At 43.8% G+C, this 21901-nt stretch overlaps 1 protein-coding gene across 2 annotated transcripts; it reads right to left on the bottom strand.

Annotated features, from left to right (window-relative positions):
* Positions 1–731: 731 nt before the first annotated feature.
* On the bottom strand, positions 732–16895 carry igf1 (insulin-like growth factor 1). 2 transcript variants are annotated; one of them, XM_066667282.1, is made up of 5 exons: positions 16732–16895; positions 15350–15509; positions 4259–4440; positions 3908–3943; positions 732–3115 (listed from the first exon to the last, which is right to left on the bottom strand). In XM_066667282.1, exons 1-5 carry the CDS (start codon positions 16822–16824, stop codon positions 3056–3058), a joined length of 531 nt encoding a protein of 176 aa, XP_066523379.1. In that variant the 5' UTR covers positions 16825–16895; the 3' UTR covers positions 732–3055. The 2 variants fall into 2 exon arrangements, with proteins under 2 accessions (XP_066523379.1, XP_066523380.1); XM_066667283.1 differs by lacking the exon at positions 16732–16895 and adding an exon at positions 15898–16009.
* Positions 16896–21901: the final 5006 nt, after the last annotated feature.

Here is a 21901-nt window from a genome sequence, read left to right as displayed (position 1 = left end):
AACGTATATTGCATATTATGTGTGTTTTTCCTATTTTTGACTATTACTTACGTTCTCTTGACGGACCTTCCTAGATAACCTATTAAATATATAACAGCCAGGGTAGGTCAAAATGCTTCCGAGATATCTTGCATGGTGCAAGGCATCACATTTGCCAAGTAGACTTAGAGCCAGCTGGTCAGCTAATGTAGCTTCACAGTCAGCCAGGAACTGATTCCAAAAGGATGAAGTGGTGAAAAGAAAGTCTCAGTGTCTAATGCTTATCTACAATGACTCTTACACCATTTCCTATTCTTGTTGCCAATATGTCATGTTTTGTGAAAGTCAGTGCCAAAATTGACTCAGAAATGCCATGTGTAGGAAACACTACACTGGGATGTTTAAAACCTTGATAGTACTGGAAGCTCAAAGTTCACAGTGTCTTCTGTCAAGTTATTTGGCGTAGGGATTGCTACTGCATCATGACAACAATAATTTAAAATGGTAGAAAACAAAAGCAACCAACCCTCTTCAGATCACAAGTTTCTTTTCTTCTTTTTTTTTTTTGCCCATGCATTCACAGATCTCACACAAATACATCTGCTTGCGTACACTGCTACCTATCTGACATATTATTAAAAAACAAACATTATTACAATGGTGGCCACAAGGCTGTGCAAAAGGGAAGCCCTCCAACCTTCCATTTACCAATGTACCCACCCCCCACCATCACCCTCCCCAGTTCTGCTTTCAGCCAAACCCTAGCAAGTAACTACAAAATAGCACCATTATACAGTGGGCAGAGTTCTTATATGGTTCTGTTATATGATGCCATCATGTATAATGACTGGAAAAACAATGTGATGGTTAACATAAATAGGAATATTGGTTGATTACACAGTTACAGAGAAAACAGTGCGATCAATGAGATGTGATCTCAAGAGAGGGGAAACAATCGCTATGCAGGGAGATTGTGAAAACATGTACACTGCGTTCCCGATCCCCCCCCCCCCTCATCTTGACAAACAGCACAAGCCCGTAGACTGGGTGAACGTTCACACTAATTGTCCAAAGGCAGAGCTGTCAACAGAGCAAGGTATAGGAGTGCTCCTTTGTGAAACTGTCTTACTCTTAATGTGGATATAACCCTTGGGCGAGGATGGACTCACTGGAAGTGGGTGATCAGTGCTGTGTGTTGTTCTCTCAAAGGTGTGATTTGGTTCGGTTTTCATGATGCCGAACAATCGTGACAGACAGCCTTTTCTAAGAATGCTCTTGCACCAAAGTATATTCTAATTTTTTTTTCACCTCTTTGCTCTATGAGAGATAAATGCTTCAGGAAACCTTCCATGTTCATCTGGTTCATCTTGTCTGATGCATGTTGTACCAAAACAGTCATTTCTATTTCTAATCTTCATAGCCTTTTGTAACCCTTACATAAGGCTTTTGTTACATTGCTTTTCATCTGCAAAATCACTATTCAAAATTGTTCTGGACTTTAAGGCAGAATGAATGTAACTGGTTAACAGCAAACAGGCGGGGACTTTCAAATATCGAGTCATAAACTGGTAAAGGTCCGTCTAGAACACAGCAGCTCGCCTGCTCTGACTGCCGGAAGGTATAAATGAAGGTATAAATGTGTAATCATTTTCTCTTTTTTAGTGTAGACTTTGTTTTGTTGGAATGGAAGTTTATAACTGCCTCTGAGGAAGCTGCAGAATGTTATAATACACTTTGTGAAGAAGTACTTTCCTACACATTTGAGTTATGATTGCTGCCTCTGTATGAGCTACAGGATGTTATGCAAAAATACTCTGCTTCCTCTGAGGCAGGGGCTAAGACTAAATTGAATAGCACATGATTGATGCCTCTGAGGAAGTCATTTTGTAGCAATCATAAATCAAGTGTGCAATATGTACTTCTTCAGAATCTGCTTTATAGGCAGCTGAATTTTACTGTATTACATTCTGCAGTGACCTCTGAGGCAGCAGTAATGATGCTAATGTGCAGGGGAGTACAGAATCTGCCTCAAAGGCAGCTGAGCTTTATAACATTCTAAAGCTTTCTCAGGGGCAGGTACATTATCGTCTTTTCTAATAGATAAAAAAAATATACTGCACTGTTACCTCTTTCAAAATCGTTTCTGACAGACAGAGCAGGCAAACAGGGAAGTCTAGGTGGTTTTTGAAAATCTCTGCTCAGCGTGTGCTAACCAATCACCAATTACATTCCAGTGCTGCCTCCACAACCATTATGAGTAGTGATTTTGCACACAAGCTTTTATCTGGTCCTGCCCACATGCAGTCATGGTTTTTGTCTCGGGAGTGTAACCTCTGCATCTACAATACCAAGTTTCGACATGTGTCCAGTCATTCTGGTTAAGCTTCGGCTTCCCTAAGCCAAAGGTATTCATCACTGGTGGTAGACCTTGTGTAAGGGTTCACATAGACCACATCTCTTCATTGAGTTGTTAACAGGTAGCAAGACTGAATCTTGACAAGTAAGATCTCTGGCTGAAATACTGCCCAGTTTCTTCTGCACTGGATCTGAACACTTGGAAATGATTTCAGAAGGTCTTTATGCATGAGGGACTTTTGCAGTGTTCGCTCATGGCACAACGTTGCACAGACAGCCTTCCACTCTCCACTGGCTTGAACTCCGTGACCATCCTGTCATCAGATGGCCACAAAGTGGTGCCTTGAAACAGTTTTGGTCAATGAAAGTATCCAGCAGCGCTTTTGTAAGAAGTTACCCACAACCATGGCACATAAAAGTTCACACCAGAATTAAAGAACAGCTAATATTTTACGTTTTAGCAGCTAACTAGCAGCTAGTTTTGTTGTGACATATCATTTTTTCATCCCTTGCTGATAAAGGGCGGTGCTATGTATAAAATAGTCAAATTCTCTTTGTAGATTCGAGGGGGGGTTGTACATAGAGTTTCTCCTGGTTTCTGCTGTTCAAGTGAACCACTCCCCAGAAGGACCAGGCGGAGCTGCACTCTTTCTCTCTTCTCTGCTTTACACTGTCCATTATTTCTGCTCGTCCTTCCACTGCCGCTCCGATCGCCATCCCCTTATATTTTAAAGGTCCTGCCCCCAGTGTTCCCTCGACTTGAATTCTTCTGATGAACCTCCTGAAACAGAAAGAAAGTGATCAGTGAGAAGCTGAGAGAACGAGAATATGAGAGGTGTTACGGACACAAATCAAAGAGGCAGACTAAGAACAGGAAAACAGCTTTGGGTTGAAGCTTCGTCCTCAGGGCCTGTAACAACACAGCTGTTCAGTGGACGGACTGTTAGTTCCTTCTGCACAGGAAATAAAACCTCCTCTACTGTCAAAGCAGTACATGCAAAATCTTTCCTGCAGGAAGATTAATATGTATAATTCACGCAGGCTAAGCCAGGAACCAAAAAATCCAACATGGAAGAGTAGGACAGCACGTGAGCCCCTGCTCCTCAAGCTGAAATCAGAGGTGACATTAGACTGAGCCTCCAGCGGATGACATATGGGATCTACCCAGAGAGTGCCCGTAGGTCTACCACGAAAACCACTTAGCCTGTTCTCCTGCTAATGGTTTTCTTTTTCAAGTAAAGGGGCTGTAAAAAGAAGTAGGGGAAACACTTAAATGGATGACACCCATTTGGGCAGAGAGAGAGAGTGAGAGCCAGAGAGGGATACAGCGTGTCCTTGCTCTAGAATGTTTTAGTGGCATCTTTCCAGGCTTGAGGTGAGCTAATGAGCAGTGGTTGGACATTCAGTTCCTCTGTGGTTGGCATTTAGTTTTGCAATGTCACTGCCATGCGAGCAATCATGCAGATAATATGCAGTCAATCAGGTCATAAAATCTAATGCAGCTATTGGAACATGGTGTCATTTAGCTTTCGTTCATTCACTTGCAAACTATAATTTTAATAACTGAATGTACCTTACACGATGCGTGGCTGTGCCCAGATACAGGTTTCTGCAAAAGAAGAATATTTAGTGGTTTAGAATTAAGAACTCTTGGTTTATTAAGGTGAAATGAACTTGCGTGTTAGCTTGTTCAGCTAGTCAGTGCTGACTTCACAAAAAAGCTAATATTAGCTTTAGCTGCTGTGAGTTTATTTAGCACTTGATCAATAGCAAATGATCTAGGAGTGAATGTGTTGCTGTATTACATCAGTTAATGACAATATACTCATAGTGTTTTATCTCCAAACTCTGTTTATGCTAAGAAATGCTACCTCAAACAGTTTCTATGACATAAAACAAAGTATGTCCAAGAATGTAAGCTCACCTTTGGTGTTTTTGGGACATCTGTATGCCGCTGTGATCGTAGAGATCGTGGTGTTTTACCAGATTTTACTGGAGCACAGTACATCTCCAGTCGTCGCAGTTCACAGCTCTGGAAGCAGCATTCATCCACAATGCCACGGTTGTGTGTCCGCCGTGAAGGGGGGCCATAGCCTGTTGGCTTGCCTTTAAGACAGAAAAATAAAACAGTTGAATTTTCTTAAGTCTCTTTTGGCAGTTAAGTCTAGAGCCATAAATATAGCACCCACTGAGAGGTCTAGTAAACTTAAATCTTTGTTTTAAGGACTCTTTTAATTTTTTTTTTCTTAATGGCATGCCCAAATTATTTCTTTCCCAGTGGTGCACTACAGGGACCCTGCTTTATTAGCACGGTCATGCACCTTATCCATTTTAATCCTGGAACAGTACCAACTTCTGTAGGATAATAATTGCTTCCAAGATGACAAACCAAAAGGCTGCATTAATCTGAACCTTTTAGTAGTAAACCATGGCAAGCAGCCAGTTCATGGGTGCTATAAAACTCAGCACTGCAGCCAAACCATAGCTCTTATTATTCCGATATACAGACAGCGTTAATGACATGGATTTCTCTAGTGTGAAATTTACAAGGTATCACTTTGCAAGACCAGACCCCTTTTTGGCAGCCGCTACCCCGTAAAAAGGTCACAGTCACCCGAATGTTGAGAATATCACGTTCTTCCGTTTCCGACCTGATATCTTTTACTGAGTCTCTGTGTTGGGGAAGCCAAGTGCAGCCCCTGGAGGAGCTCACTCTGTCTGCAGAGGAAACAGTACTGCTCTACAGACTGCACCTGGCAACAGTGTTAACTGCTGACTTGGGAAGAAACACCGTGTGGCAATTCGATTTTCTGAAACATATTTCCAGACTATTTGAATTAATATTTGCTACCATTTTGTAGTTTCCACTTGTCAGCATTGTGTATTACAGGCCTAATACTTGCAGTAACTGTTATGCGCCTCTAGGTTCCATTTCTAGATACACCTGCACAAAGGTAAGGACCACATAAAATGGCTAAGAATGTCAGACTGATTATTAGATGTCAAACAATTATTAGCATTGTTAGTGTGCTAATTTCTCAAGGACTCCAGTTGACAATCATCAAGCATCAGGCTTTTTGCAAAAGGGCTCAGGTTTGTCTGGTACACGATCTGCTAAATTCTCAAATATTTCAGTCACTTAAGGATTTAAGGAAGCATCAGAGCATTAAGTCACAGCATCAGACTTAATGTACTTGCCTAGTCCTTCCCTTTCCTTACCTCCACCCCATCGACCCCCTCCCGGTGGCCTTTATAAAATATCCCACTCTCCACTTACAATTCCCTACTCACCTAGAGCTGTATAGCCCTGATAGGCTTTTCCCTGTTACCAAATAAAATAATAATAATTTAATATGGCATTTACAAGGAGGAAATGCCTTTCCCTTTCAGAGTTAATAGCTCTTGGCTTGCTGGGCTGCCAGCGCTGACAAAGTGCATTAATTTCTGCTCTGCACTTGCTGTATTCTGACAACAGTGTTTTGGAAAGAGAGATGATCTTATTTGGAAACAGATGCATCCCTATGGACTGCAGAGCCCTTGGGTGCACCACTATGAGTTTAGGGGCAACATGAGAAACTGACTGAGTATATGACCGCCTGAATGAGTGACTAAATGAATGAATAAACGAAGGAATGAACAATTCAAGTGACAAACAGAAAAAACATCAAAGCAGGTTGGATATTATGGATGAGCAGCACTTCCAGCTTCCATCATTGGTTGTTTTACACGTTGAAGTAGTGTTGATGCCTAAATGGAGAATGGATCTTGGATGTGCCCTGGATTTTGAGGGTATTTATGTACGTACAAACTCCATTTCCAGAAATGTTGAGACACTTTCTAAAAATTAAAAAAAAAAAAAAAAAAAGTTAAAAACGGTAATGTAATAAATTTACAACATTTTCCGTTTTTTCACAGACTACATTTGTTAAATATAAAAAAAACAATATACAGGAGGTCCTCAGGTTACGTCAGTCCCGAGTTACGATGTTTCGTGGTTACGACACATCTCCCATTTACTGTATAAAGCCTTGTTTCGACTTAAGTGGTTTTGCGTCGTAAACGTCGTAACGCGAACTTCGTGTTTGGTGTGCGCGGCGGAGGAATACACGCGGTTATGTGTCTTTTGATAATTACTGTGTTAGGATAGGATAAGCGCTTACAGTATGTTATTTACGTACCGTATGTACGTATGTTCCGACTTACACCGAAAATCGGTTTACGACGTGACGTAGGAACGAATCAACGTTCAAAGTCGAGGACCCCCTGTAATGTGACACCTGCAACACACTCAATAAATTAGGACAGAGGCAAAATAAGAAATGCTTATACAAGTAACATCGTTCTGGAAGGATCCACAACTAGCCATTTAGTTTCAGTTCGCGGCCCATGTTTCTCAGCGCAAGATTGCAAGGTATTTAGATTTGGGGAGTTGGAGGAAGCTCGGTTTAAAAGTGTAAAAAAGCAATTGATGTGGTGGGTTATAAGTAATTTGGAGAGACGTATGCTGCTTTGGGGCGATGCCTTTTCCCAGGAACTCGATGCATGAGTTCCAATAGCATAGCATCCTAGACATAGATTGTGTGTGCTTGTCCAGATCTGTTTCCTACTGAATATGTATGGTACATCATGAAAAAGAAAATCTGAGGAAAGTAACCACAGACTGTTAGACAGCCAGCTCAATTCTTGTTTACAGAAAGAATGGGCAACAATTCCACTTAAAAAACTGCACCAATTAGTATTAAATAGTATAATTTAACGAAAAGACGTAGTAATTAACATGCCTCTGTCCCAGCTTTTTTTGGGAGTGTGCTGCAAGTATCAGTTTCTAAACGTATTTATATTGGACGAATAGAATGCATCGATGACACTGAAAACTGCATTTTCCTTGCATTTTTAGAACATGTAAATGGAGTTTGTAAATATGAAACACGTGTTACACATATATTTTTACACACACATGATCACATTTACACACATGTACTCGCATGTTAACACACAGTTGTGGATTAATAATATAAGTCGGTTTAGAAAGTTTAAACTTATTTCTTTCCTCATTTAACAAACAATCTGTGCTCTCTGTGAAAGAACGAGAGGTCTCAAGCCTAAGCCTGTGATGACGCATTCTGTCAGTTTGTCAGGAGCCAGCAGATTTGCTTTCTGGATGACTTTCCAAGCATATCGGAAGTCTACCAAATTAACATCCGCTGTTTTCCTCGAAGTAAGTCACACAATGCTACCACCCAGACAGGATAGAAAAATCCGTGTATGCCCCAACATGTACAACAATCATTACAAGCAACGTTTCCAGTGCAATAATGAGGTAAAATTGGTCTCTGAGGTTTTCAGTGATGCATTTCAAGGGATCATATTGTAATACTTGTAAACAATGGACCATTGTTGAAGCAAAAGAAATGAAAATGGCAAAAGAATGATTATAACCACAGTCAATTGAGGTAATGACAGACACTGTAATTGAACAGACTTGTTTTGATGTATTTCTTTTTTGTGGACACTGACATGTGGGCCAGATTAGTTACATCCTTTTGTGTGATTGTGTTTATACTGACTCGGATCCCATTTTTAACGATTGCTTTCTTTGACGATTGTAGAATGGATTACAGGTCAGTTGAGCTGATATTTCAGAGATTAAAATAAACTTATGAGGCTCGATGGTAAAATGTTGGAATCAGTTAAAGCTGTGCAGCAGTTCTGAAAACACTCGCTAGAAAGAAAAGCCTGCTTCAGTGTAAATAACGTGACGAACATAAATAGCAGCTACCTTTTCACTGATTTACTTCAATCTCGTGTTAACACTGACAACAAATGACGAGTCAGCATTTTTCTCACCTTTTTTTGTTTTCCCCGAACAGATTGAAAAAAATCATAACCTGGAAAGTTATTCACAAATTTGGCAGAAAATTCAACCCTAGCTGTGAAAGCCACCATTTTGGATGGCTTCTTTTACAGAACAGAGGTGATTCCCCTAGCGGGCCCCATTTTGCATGGCCTTGGGTGGTTGTATTCATTTGTAACTGGTTTACGTTTACATGTATGGCTTTTATTATCCAGAGTGAAGTCCTAATCCCAAGACTAGGTTGAATGGAGCAAAGCAAACACAGAGGAACACGAGCATTGAGTAAAAATTGAGAAAAAGAGAACTAAGCAAAAATGGCCAAAACAGCTTTAACTCCTTGCTGCTCTGTGCTCAGGTCAGGATCAACAGTGAGTGGCTTATTGTCATTTAAAAGAACAGATGCTGAACCCAGCCATTCTAAACAGAGCTGTTCAGACAGAGAAAGAACTCTGCTGTGGTGTTTGATCCTTGGGGTATTTTGAATACAGCATGAAGGGACACAGTAGTTGAAGTCTGTGGCAGCTGCAAATAACTGCATTGAATCTGTTAAAGTGCTGAGTGTCAGAAATACGAGACTGGAGAAAGGTTTTTACATGCTTGCAGCTGTTCAGATTGGTGGTACTGTTGTGCAGCAGAACTACAAGTTCCAGAGTAGGTTCTCATCGCCTGTACACTACTGTCAAACAACGTCATACCGTTATGTACTGAACCTGTTTTAAGGTCATGCTCCTTTCTCTGCCAAATTGTAGCAAAAGAAAACTACCAAAAACAGTATTTGGCCAAGGGCAGAGTGTATAAACTGTACTTTTCTAAAGGGCTCCTGGAAGCAACATCACCGTTCCTCTTCCAGAGTGGCACAGTCAGGAGCTGACTTTTACTGCCTCGCTGTGGTAAAAAAAAGGGAAATCCTTGGACCAGGCAAGAGTACACTGCTTGTGGAGTGTCAGGGAGTTTATGGTGCATCTGGGACCACAAAAGCAGCTATCTCTTTATCACTAGGCAGATAAACGCTTTCAAATAAAAACAATTCTAATAATTATGCTGCCATTTGACTTTGGAGCAGTTGTAGTTCGGTTGCACAGGAGCACGACCCGAGGATATGACAGTGTTCTGAAACAGAGCACCCCATCGTTACGTAAACACAAAAACCTAGTGTTTTAGCGGCTCAGTTTATGGGGACTATTAAACATCAATTATGACCTTGGACAGTGGGGACAAACTCCAAGTCTGAGTGTTTTCCCTGGCTCAAGCCACACATCTTGACGGACCCATGGCTCAGTTTTGATGAGACACCTTCGCCTTGTGACCCAAACACGGGAGCGCTCATTTAGGGCCGAGTAGGATAAATGCCACCTTCCATTTTTCACAACAAAGAAGCACAAACAGGAGGATTTTTATGCATCACTCTGTGCATTCTGCTCAAGTCCAGTGTAAGGCTAGAAAGAGGGAGGGCAAGAGGGGCATCCTAATCATCCTGTAATCCCCTATAATCTCCTGCTGCTCTGGGACAAGAGCCGAATCTGTGAGTGTGTGTGAGTGGGTGGGTGATTTGCTGTTTACACGATTCCTCTTTCTCACTGTAGCTGCCTCAAAGACAACAATTAAAACAGAGCCAGTGTATATGTCCTGGCCTACCTCTTTTATTTCATCTCTGACCTCTGTTTTACAAAAATGTTCCAATGCAAATAGAGCTTCAGATAGCAATAAAAAAGCTCTGAGAAAGTTTTCCATAGTGTGTTTCTCTGTGCCCCAAAAATGGGGAGGTTTATCTAAGGTAGTGCGATGAATACTCAATTCCAACCTAAATATCAATTCAGGGGCCTTTTCATTCTGGGGATCACAATATTAGAGTTCAGAGTGAACCAAATCATACAGAAAGTCTGTCTCTGTCTCTCTCTCTCTTTCTTCTGAATCTTGAAGTCTCTTCCAAACACGATTCTCAGCATCTTCCCTTAGAATTGCTCATCTGAGATGAGTCTGCTTGTGCTAAGATATTACAGTGAAATTCTAGGTCAGACTAATAATTGGAAAAACTGACTACTTTGTGGATCACCCTTAGTTCTGCTTCTCTCTTGCAGTCTCTCCCTGTTTCTCTCTTCCCAAGGCAGCATTCTGTTTCAATTAACACTTTTTCTATAGAGTAATATTTCACATTTCTATCAAGGGACTCATGAAACTCAAGTAGCTACTGCCTTCCTGACATGAATCAAGGGGATTGGTACATGTATAGTATGGCCAATATCGATGCATTAGTGTCAGTAGACAGACTGCTGTTATCACTTGCCAAATGCAACAACGCAGGTTGCTTATGCGAGTGTGTGCGAGAGAGACGGGGGAATGTGTGTGAGAAAGAGGGCTGGGGGTGACCACAAAGCAAACCGAGCTGTCACTCATTCCCAGGTGTAAGAACAAACACATGAAAAATGGATTCTCCAGATATTATTCCATCGAAATCGCTGCCACACACATGGTAGAAGAGACACATACTTTCCACTAAGGCCACAGTGATTAGTTTACCTTATCTAGGTTTCAAGATGGAATTGTGATTGTGTGCAAAAACGTTGATAGAAAATACACTGTCCATATATTAGAAGAAGCATTGTATGAGCAGGTGTCTATAGAGTTTTGGACATTTCGACTGTAAATTACTATAGATTACAATAGTAGTCCATACAATTTCAAATGATGTTAAACTTTTGAGGCAAGCATCAAAAGACTGTAACTGGAAGCCAATCGAAACATTTTTCTTTACCTTAAAATCACTGTGATGCGTTACTAACCTGTAATAGGAAGAACAGAGCCACCGTTGTTGCTACTCTGGGCTCAGCACTGTAGAAACTACACTCTGTAATGTTTGGGGGAGGTAAGGAGCCACATCCCTCTCTTCGCCCCTCCCCCCTTGATTTCAGGACTTTGCTGTAAAAGGGAATTACACTTTGCAACTTAAGGAGGGAGCCCAGGAACAAAGATTCCAACTATTACCTATTATTTCACTTCTGTGAGCCAAGAGAGAAGACAGCTAGCATACCGAAAAGTTTGTTTTTTTTTTGCTGTTTATGGACACCGTGGCTTTGGCAACACTTTAGATCGGTTTTGAGACCCAAGTGCTAGCAAATGTTGAGCAAATATCATCTAAATATTGATTACAATCATGCACCTCACCATTAAGAAGAGGGTTTAGTTTGTGAAGTTGTTAACGTAGTTTCTAAAAAATTAATAGGTGGGCAGCACAGAGGACAACAAGTAGTGTCGCTGTAACACAACTACAGGGGCTTGGAGGTTGTGGGTTCGATTCCCGCTCCGGGTGACTGTCTGTGAGGAGTGTGGTGTGTTCTCCCTGTGTCTGCGTGGGTTTCCTCCGGGTGACTGTCTGTGAGGAGTGTGGTGTGTTCTCCCTGTGTCTGTGTGGGTTTCCTCTGGGTGACTGTCTGTGAGGAGTGTGGTGTGTTCTCCCTGTGTCTGCGTGGGTTTCCTCCGGGTGACTGTCTGTGAGGAGTGTGGTGTGTTCTCCCTGTGTCTGCGTGAGTTTCCTCCGGGTGCTCCGGTTTCCTCCCACAGTCCAAAAACACACGTTGGTAGGTGGATTAGCGACTCAAAAAGTGTCCGTAGGTGTGAGTGTGTGAGTGAATGTGTGTCTGTGTTGCCCTGTGAAGGGCTGGCGCCCCCTCCAGGGTGTATTCCCGCCTTGTGCCCAATGACTCCAGGTAGGCTCCGGACTCACTGCAATCCTAAACCGGATAAGCGGTTACAGACAAAGTAGCAAAGACTAGCCATATATGATTCAGTCACTATCTGTCTAGACTCTATAAGACCGTCACATGCTGATGGTTGGAGAAGTTCATGTGTTGGTTAAGATATTAGGTAGCGGTTTTCAAGTTTCCTACTGGCATTTGAGCTCCAGCATGACCCTATCCCTATCCCATGATTTTCAGCATGTGGTAATGATGCAACAATTTCACAGAAAGTTCAGATTACTGTAAATGTGTTTTCTTTGGACTCAATTCAAACAAAAACAAACCCTCGGTCATCGGTAGGCCGTAAAGGATCTGGCAGCCTCCCCTGTTTTTGACCACCATATGCCCCAGTGGTGTTGACACAACAGTAAGTTCCCCTCTCAATTTAAACTACACTCATACAGTTTTTGCCTTTCTTTTTCATCAGGTTTGTGAAATGAATCTCTTAAGTACCTGTGTATTTCCACTTGTTGGAATATTAATCCATGTGTCAACAGAGTGTTTTAAAACATTTACACCTCTTCAGGTCATTCACTTTATAAATGTATCATCAGGTGAATAAAAATGTTCAGCACTGAGCAACTAGGTGTGATTTATTCTGTTGTAGCCTGGCAGGATGCTAACGTCGGTTAGCTACGTTTAAAAAAGTGTTGATTGTGCTGTTGGACCAAGTTATTAATGAAAACCGAAAAGTGTGTGTGTGCTCGAATGTAGACGTACAAGCCTTTATACAAGGAATAAGGGTAAAATACGTTTTGGTATGGTATATAAATTATCCCAAAGCTTTTGTTTTTACTATAATAAATCCCACCCTGTGTGCAGCAGTGATTACTGATGGGGATTTTAATAGACGGACCAGATTCTATTACTCAGACACCAGACTGGCCTCTTAAAGTCGATGTGAATCAAAAGTCATAATGCATTTTCCATCCATACTGTGATATACTTCATAATGAAACACCAGGGATGATTTTTGAGCTTGCCATTTTACTTAATAATAGGTCTGAGCGGTGGAAGGTAAGTAGGCATCATTAATGGTTGTAATTAATTTGAGAGGTAATTCTAACCACTCAACAGTTTGTTTTATTATTTTTGCTCCTTAGGAATACTTTAAAATATCTACCTTTCAGTTCCCTAGAATAATATTAGCTCTTGAACTTCCTGTACATTTTGCTAAATCATAGACTGTTCTAGAACAGAGATGTCTGACTATATATAATGACTCCCAGTCCTGTCACTGATGACTCCTTTCCACATTTTTCTTCCATTCTAGCTCACAACGTGTTCACTATAACAACAGGTTTCTACATACATGGACTGGCCTGATCAAGGGGGTCGGCAAAACCCACACAGTACTTCACCGTACAAGTAACTGCCATTGAATCTGAACACTTGAACATGCAAATTCACTGAAGCTAAACCGGTTAGGGCTTGGCCAGTACTTGGATGGAAGACCTCATAGGAAAGCATGGGTGGCTGCTGGAAGTGGTGATAGTGTGGCCAACAGGGGGCACTGTCCTTGTTGACGTAGGTCCCAATGCCTGAGTGCAGTGACAGGGACACTGTACTGAACAAAGGGCACTGAGGTCCTGGAATATTTCCCTGAGAGGTGTAGGGTTGTTACCCCAGTGTCTGACTAGATGTACCACTGTGGTCACTCCCTCTCATCTCCTCTCTACGAAATAGCTGAGGTATGTGTGTACAGGCGTGCACACTGGATGCTGCACACTGGTGGGGATTAAGGTGACTCCCTAATGTCCAAAATACCAAAGTGTACTTTGTGGTCCTAGAAAAGCACTGTGTAAATTTAATCCTTTTCTCATATATGACCACTGCACGACTTAGTGTTAAAAGGGAATCTAGATTTCAGTTCTATTGCCTCTCTTTAGACGAACACCTTGAGTGACCACTTCAGCACACCCCTAGCTTCCCTTCGTCTCAATGGAAAAGGAAATTTAAGGCTTGGAACTAAAGTCAAAGAATTTATTTGCGTAACTTGCTGTTTCCTGCTGGAAAATATCCTGTGCCACAATCACTTTCTCTCTCATTTGTCATTCATTGATCAGTCAGCAAAAAGGTTTCAAGCCCCATCCTGTGGCAAGTTGAGCTGCATCTTGCCCTGAGGGTAATATTGATATAAGCTACGTATTATATCTGATCTGTTTCCATTTTTTTTAAAACGTGAACAGATTTTTCTTTGGCTTTAAACTTCCTTTTTTGTGTTATCCACTGGACTGTCATAATTCACCAACGATTTCTTATCATATAAACAGTGTATTAGCTGCCAAATCTTGGTCTTGGAGAAGTACCAAAATGCAGAACTGATCTCCAATGCTATTCTACCTCACTGGATCTGGGTAATGAGGACCTACGTGGTCACTAAATGTTATCCACTGTGGTAGATCTCCAAGACCAAGTGCAAAAGAAGCTTGAACCTAAAGATCTACTTTCTTGTGGAGTGTACAGGGCCATATCTGCACCGGCAGAAGAATCAGAAGGTTTGAAGACCTGGGTTCAGCCTGGATCAGATGCAAAAGTGCTTCTTGAAAAGAATTACCTCAGTTTTAGTGACGTAAGGTTGTGATTCGCAAAGCAGGCCTCTTGTCTCTTACTGTTTAAAGAGTGGAATTTACATTTATAGCACTGTCCTGAAGTCAACATGAACTCCAGACGTTACATAGTATAGTTTCTGCAGTGCTGAGCCAGGAGCAGCAACAACAGAGGCTCGGGTGAGCATCACAATACTACCTAGTGTTCTTTTAAGTGAGCTTCCCCAAAATCATTTGTGCACAGAGATCAACACATAAATTAGCTTTTCACGACACTTGACGTAACGCCACGTAAACACTTATAAATACGTATTCCAAATGTCTATTTTTAAAACACTTTCTGGAGAGGCCAAAGCAAGCTTTAAGACAACCGATGCTTGTTGGAATAAGCTTTTATTGATGTTTATTTAGGGTTACGTCAGGTGCAATGACGCAGGTTTCGCAAAGCCTTAATGACAATGACATTCTTACCGAACAGTGTCTGTAAACAAGACCTTGTACACAATAGCATGGTCATACACCGTTTTTAAGTCCAAACCAGGAGAGTATCAGACATTTACACAGATTGGAGTTCCTAAGGTGACATGTAGGTTGATCTCTGTGCTCACGTGATCTTGGGAAAGCTCCCTATACAACATTTACATCCAGTATATGAATCCCATGAATGCAAAGTGAAAGAAAGGGAAAAGAGGAAGCCGTTTTGGAAAGTAAGTGGAAAGAAAGAGGAATTTATTTATGAGGTGCCCATTAGTGCTTTAAGGGAGGGAGGGAGGGAGGGAGGGAGGGAAAGAGAGTGAGAGGGAGTGAGGGGAGGGGTGATGGGGTGATGGTGTATGAGAGCAGCGAAGCCTTTATGAATAAATAAAAAGTGCACTTACTGAAATAAAAGCCTCTTTCTCCACACACAAACTGCAGCGTGTCCACTAGCTCCGCCCCGCACAGCGTCTCGGGCCCAGCCTGCACGGCCGCCGGAGTGAGGGCCAGCACACACAGCACCAGCGACAGAGTGTGAGTGCAGGACATACAGCGCATCGTACACTGCGTCAGAAACAAGGAGAGGAGATCACACAGTTAGAAGTGCCTCCTTCTTACGTAATCAGGTGTTGGCTACAGCCCACGGCAATGTGTAGAGGTGTGGAAGTATGAAACCTAACATCCTACACCAGTGCCGGACATCAGTAATGCTCACATGGCAGACTGCCATCAAATCCTCACAGAGATGTTCCAAAACCTAGTGTAAAGACAAAGCTGGCGCGGGGACGAGAAGTGCCCCCAGACACTTGGGCATATTCTTTGCCAAAAGTAGGTAAACAAGCAGCCACGGTCCATCCCTGATGCCCACCACTGGGGTCACGGACTGAACAGAAATGGGATCTGTATAGGCTGTGTGATTAAGTTTTTCCCCCCCTGCATCCCCAGCTCTAACCCTCATAGAGCCACAAGTCCTGAGACAAGCTACCACCAGCCCGAGCTGCTTCTTTATTGGGCTCTTTTTATGACCAGTCCATTTACAAGCACTGCTTCGTCGACTTCCATTTGTACCCACAGCGCACCCGTAAAGCTGCTACAGCTCTGGGCTCTGCTCTTCACCCTCTGCTGGGATGGGCTGAGAGCTGCTGAGATCACTGAGATCACCGAGCACTCCTGCAGGCTCTGCAACAGGAACACAAGGGCACTTCTTGCACATCACGTTTGGACGTGGAGCAGACCCCGTGCAGAGTCAGCAGGACGTTTCTGAGCATGGTAAAGCATTTCTAAGCGTGGGTCCTTCATGGACCGTTCAGGTGGGCAGGCTTGAGCGCTCCAGCACCAACGTCATGACTTTGCTGATGTTCAGAATATAAGTGAAAAGCGTACAGATAGTTTTGCGTGTTATTTCACAAAATAAAATAAAGTGGCACGTGCAAAAGTTTACATTTGGTCTAAGCGCCCTCCAGGTGTGTTCGGTTCAGCAGGGAAGCAGAGAAAGGGCAGTTAAAAGACCCCCAAAGGTCTTCGTTGACCTCTGGTGTCTCCAAACTCCTGCACGCGGGATGAGCTCGCGCCGGCGCGCGGCACCCCGAGCGTCTCCGACCAACCTCTCTCTCCACTAAGAGTGATCAAAGTTGGTCGCGCAGCCCTCAAGCGCGCGCCTCTAGCCGTGAAACCGTGAAAAGAAAGGGCATCCCAACACCACCCCCCCACCCCTCACACCCACCCCTCCCGTCACGAGAGCGCGAGCCGAGGTCGAGTCCTGCAAAGCAAAGGCGTGCGAAGTTACCTTTAAGACATCACACCAGTGGCCCTGGAAGAAGTGAGCGCCAGACATCCCCGCGGGTCTCCACACGACGAACAACAACTTGTTTGAAGTCATTAAAAAAAAAGACAGAGAGAGAGAGAGTGAGAGAGAGTGAGTGAGAGACGACGGAGACGCGCGCGATGTCACATCGCAATATTCCCACTTTGTTCCATTGCGCAGGCTCGGATTTAGCGAGAAAATCCCTCACATTTATCTACATCACCGAGGACGCGTTCAGCAGGAAACAGCTGCGGCCATCCCGCGCCTCTCTGCCCGCGCGCTAACTTATTCATTAAGGAGGTTTTTGGGCACACTTTCAAAACCACGTCATTCTACCCCCACCCCTCCCCCGCCCTCCCCAACAGATACCCACCCACACCCCACACTTTTCTTAGAACAGGATTGAATTTTGATCTCTCTCTCTCTCTCTCTCTCTCTCTCTCTCTCTCTCTCTCTCTCATCCCAGTACCACCTGCATTACAGCTGAAAGCCTTAAAGTATAATCCCACCACTTTTCCAAAATTTGCACATAATGAAATGGTTAAACGTCAGTGAAGTAATTCCAGGTGCTTTGATGACAGATGCTCCTTTGATGAGAAGCGAACAGACCAGACTTGTGCTCTGTGGTTTTGATAAGAGTTTGATCCCCCCTTAAAGGCTTCGACCAGCGCTGTGGGGTTTAAATAGTGAGATGGGTGTCCTGCACGGCTGCAAACAAACAACCAAAGAAAACTTCTCAGGTTTTGTGGGCACTCAAAGCCTAAAGGTTAGAGAGAAACATTAAGGAAGACTTTAAAGGATCAGTTCAGTCTTCTCCTTCATCATACTGTTCTGTATGTCCATGGGCTCACTGAGTGTGTGTTCATAGCTACATAAAGGTTAAATGCATTTACATGCTGGACAGCTAGTCAGATTAGTTAATGCATGTCGGAATGTGCGTGAACGTTGTTTCTAATGAGTACATGCTGCTGCTTTACAGCTTGGTAGCGACACCGCTAGATGAAAATGCATTGGCCATTAAAGACGGACACGTTGGAGAAGCAGCACTTCATCAGTTAGAGGGGTATTATCTGCACCCCCACTCTCCCACAAGCACTGGGCATTGGAGCAATGGAATTTGAAAGGATGGTGCTCCCGTTTTTTAAATTTGGGATGCGTTGGAGTGAGGTTTGGGGTCAAGCGCCTGACCTCATTATTGCTCTAATGGCTGACTGCAATCAAATCCTCACTGCAATGTCCTAATGTTCTCATTATAAGAATATCTTTTACGGCAGCAAGAGGAGGGTGGCACGGTGGCGCAGCAGGTAGCGTCGCAGTCGCACAGCTCCAGGGACCTGTCTGTGAGGAGTGTGGTGTGTTCTCCCTGTGTCTGCGTGGGTTTCCTCAGGGTGACTGTCTGTGAGGAGTGTGGTGTGTTCTCCCTGTCTCTGCGTGGGTTTCCTCCGGGTGACTGTCTGTGAGGAGTGTGGTGTGTTCTCCCTCTGTCTCCGTGGGTTTCCTCCGGGTGACTGTCTGTGAGGAGTGTGGTGTGTTCTCTCTGTGTCTGCGTGGGTTTCCTCCATGTGACTGTCTGTGAGGAGTGTGGTATATTCTCCCTTAGTCTCCGTGGGTTTCCTCCGGGTGACTGTCTGTGAGGAGTGTGGTGTGTTCTCCCTGTGTCTGCGTGGGTTTCCTCTGTGTGACTATCTGTGAGGAGTGTGGTGTGTTCTCCCTGTGTCTGCGTGGGTTTCCTCCGGGTGACTGTCTGTGAGGAGTGTGGTGTGTTCTCCCTGTGTCTGCATGGGTTTCCTCCGGGTGACTGTCTGTGAGGAGTGTGGTGTGTTCTCCCTGTGTCTGCGTGGGTTTCCTCTGGGTGACTGTCTGTGAGGAGTGTGGTGTGTTCTCCCTGGGTCCACGTGGGTTTCCTCCGAGTGACTGTCTGTGAGGAGTGTGGTGTGTTCTCCCTGAGTCCACGTGGGTTTCCTCCGAGTGACTGTCTGTGAGGAGTGTGGTGTGTTCTCCCTGTGTCTGCGTGGGTTTCCTCCGGATGCTCAGGTTTTCTCCCACAGTCCAAAACCACACGTTGGTAGGTGGATTGGCGACTCAAAAGTGTCCGTAGGTGTGAGTGTGTGAGTGAGTGTCTGTGTTGCCCTGTGAAGGACTGGCGCCCCCTCCAGGGTGTATTCCCTCCTTGCGCCCAATGATTCCTGGTAGGCTCTGGACGCACCGCGACCCTGAACTGGATAAGGGTTACAGATAATGAATGAATGAATGCAGCAAAGGGAACAAACGTTATATTGATCTTGACGTCAAACAAAAAATTAGGTGCGGACTGAGTTATGTTTGTCTCTCTCCTATTGGAAAGAAAGTGGCATCCTCTTTAGGGTGAACCAGGTTAGAAACCGAAGGATGAAACACACACACAGTCTTGTATCTGTGAATTATCAGGACATTACATAGTCTTCTATTAATTTTGTGGAGCCTTTTCCATAAATACTACAAATTTGACCCTAAACCCTTAACCAAAGCTTAAAAGTTATACGTCATCACCTTAAATGGTATGATTTATAGTGTGGCGACCACCTAGGAAGACAAGTCACCCCAATGTGAGTATGTAAACAGGTTTCGGTCCCCAGAGTGTGATAAATACCTGTTAGACGCACACACAAACACCCACACACATGGGTTTGACGCACACTGTGTTCTTGCTGTTATCGACCCAGTCCCACAATCAGGGCCTAACTCCAGTGTGCACCTCTCCCAGCCTGTTCTCTCACTTCACTAATTCCCGTTGGTCCAGCCGGCAGGGCCCCCTTGAATTGGCCCCCAAACGCAGTGTTTATTCGGGCTGATGTGTGTGTGTGAGTGATTGATGCTTTGTCTGGCTGCTCGTGCTCGGTCTGGCTGACCCTGGAGGAATGAGTTAGTTCCCTCAGCGCTGGCGGAGGCGCAGCGCGCTGAGGCCGAAAGCAGCGCTTCGGCATGGGCTTTTCTCCTCCAGCCGAGCAGAGCATGACGACAGCAGCGGAGCACAGCGACACAGGACACACACACAGCCGCGCTCGTTTAACAGCACCCAGTGGGAAACACTGTGGGTGGGCAGAGCTCTTTCTCTTTCTCTCCAACAGCTTTACATGTGCACACACATCAACACTGCTCTTTCTCTCTTCATTTTTTTGACACTCACTTTTAGTAGACTCCTGAGAAACCTTCTCCGCTACGTCTCCAGGAGTCTGTAGAAACTTGCGAGTTCAACATTTCTATTCAAATGAAGGGTATCCATCAGGGGTTTGGAACATTGCTGTGAGGATTTGATGGCACATGAGGTCATCGAGGTCAGATAATCATGTTTGATGATTAGTTCCGGAGCCGAAACCCTACTCAAACTTATCCCAAAACCAGTGGACGTGCTGCAGGCTTTAACCTCCTCTAGCCAACACTTGGCATTGAGCGTGGTGACATCACATTTTCAGCAATGCTTTTCTATTGAGATAATGCACGTTGGAGCTCGCATGCTTTAAATGCAGCTATTATTGTGTGTTTGGAGCAGGCTAGATTGATCATGTTGGATGCGAGACTATTTCTGTATCCACGTTTGGGCATTAACCCCTTGAGACCCATGGCCTGTGGTGGGGCATAATGTTTAAGAGTGGGCCCATGCCTCAGAGGACAGAAATGTTCATATGATGGAGATGCGCAGAACCTCTTTGTTCTTTGATACTAGCCTATTGTGCAGTGTTTATATTGTGCACATTGCCATCAAATCCTCACGGCAATGTTGTGCAATTTGGTGTAAAGCCTTCCCTCGTCAGTAGACGTACTGCTGCAGCAGTGTTCCAGAGGGTCCTAGCAGCAGATGAGGGCTGAGAGGATGTGCTCAGTGCTGATGAGGGATGATGGAGTGGATGAGAGAGGATCCGGTCAGTGTGATGATCACCAAACGAGGTCGACACTGACTGGAGGAAAAGCAGCTGAGCTCCACACGCGAGAGAGAGAGAGAGAGAGAGAGAGAGAGAGAGAGAGAGAGAGAGAGAGAGCACTCCTTACACTGCCAAAGTGGGTCAGTGAGGGCTCTGTGGGTGTGCTCGCACACACACATGAACACACATGCACACACAATCATGTATCTGTGCATTGTGGGGACTTTACATAGACTAGCATTTATTTTGTGGAGATTTGTCTCCAAGCTTAACCCTAAACCTCACCCTAACCCTAACCTTAAAACCTGTTTTCATCGTAATATGAAAGGATTCACATCGTGGGAAACAGTTAGTCATCCCCAATAGGAAGACCCATCCCCACATGTGATGTATTTACACACACACACACACACACTCACACTCACACTCACTCATGCACCTACTGGTTGCACACTCACACACATATGCCTGCCTCCGCAGTGTGAACGCGTTCATGATGTGAGAAGAGGTCACGCAAACTCTGATGAAGTGTTTGGACAGAAAAGAGGATGATTCCCCACCCCCCCATTCAACATCTGTGAATGAACCGAGAGAAACATTACAATCTTCACTTTTCAAATTGTGTTTACAGAACGGCTGGACGAAATCTATTTCTGTGATGACAGAAAGTTGTGTGAAAGTAATACCTATGTGTGTGTGTGTGTGAGTGTTTCTTCTTTCTTATTGACACAAGAAGAATCTGGATTTGCCGGACACTCGGGTATCTGTGTTTGAGGTGACCTTCCGATCTCTCTCCGTACTCAGTCTGCAGTCAGTGAACTCATTGACCAGCAGTGTTTTTTTTTTTCCCCTCTGCTCTGCAGTGAGAGCTGTAAGTGTCCACCCGGCTTGAGACTGACCAGAGGCTGAACAAGAGGTCACGGGTTCATTCAGAGTTCATGATATCATCACGTAATCAATGTTTATAAATGTTTATATATCAACTCTGTAGTGTGTGGCAAGCACCAACTTTTAAAGGTATTATTTACCAAATACAATCCAACTGATCAGTGGAAACATTGGAAATATTTCCTTAAAACTTAGAGTTTATTAGAGTTGTGACTGTTGAATGCACCACTTTTTTAGATTTCTCTTGGTGAACCTACTACTGTTCATATTTCAGACTGAGATTACTTTTAAAAATGACATCTTGAATTTCCCCTGGGGATCAATAAAGAATCTATCTATCTATCTATCTATCTATCTATCTATCT

Source organism: Hoplias malabaricus, chromosome 4 (assembly GCF_029633855.1).
Source record: "Hoplias malabaricus isolate fHopMal1 chromosome 4, fHopMal1.hap1, whole genome shotgun sequence".
Classification (NCBI taxonomy): Eukaryota; Metazoa; Chordata; class Actinopteri; order Characiformes; family Erythrinidae; genus Hoplias; species Hoplias malabaricus.
The sequence above is the reverse complement of the archived record's forward strand: the minus strand, read 5'-3'. Positions and strand labels throughout refer to the sequence as shown.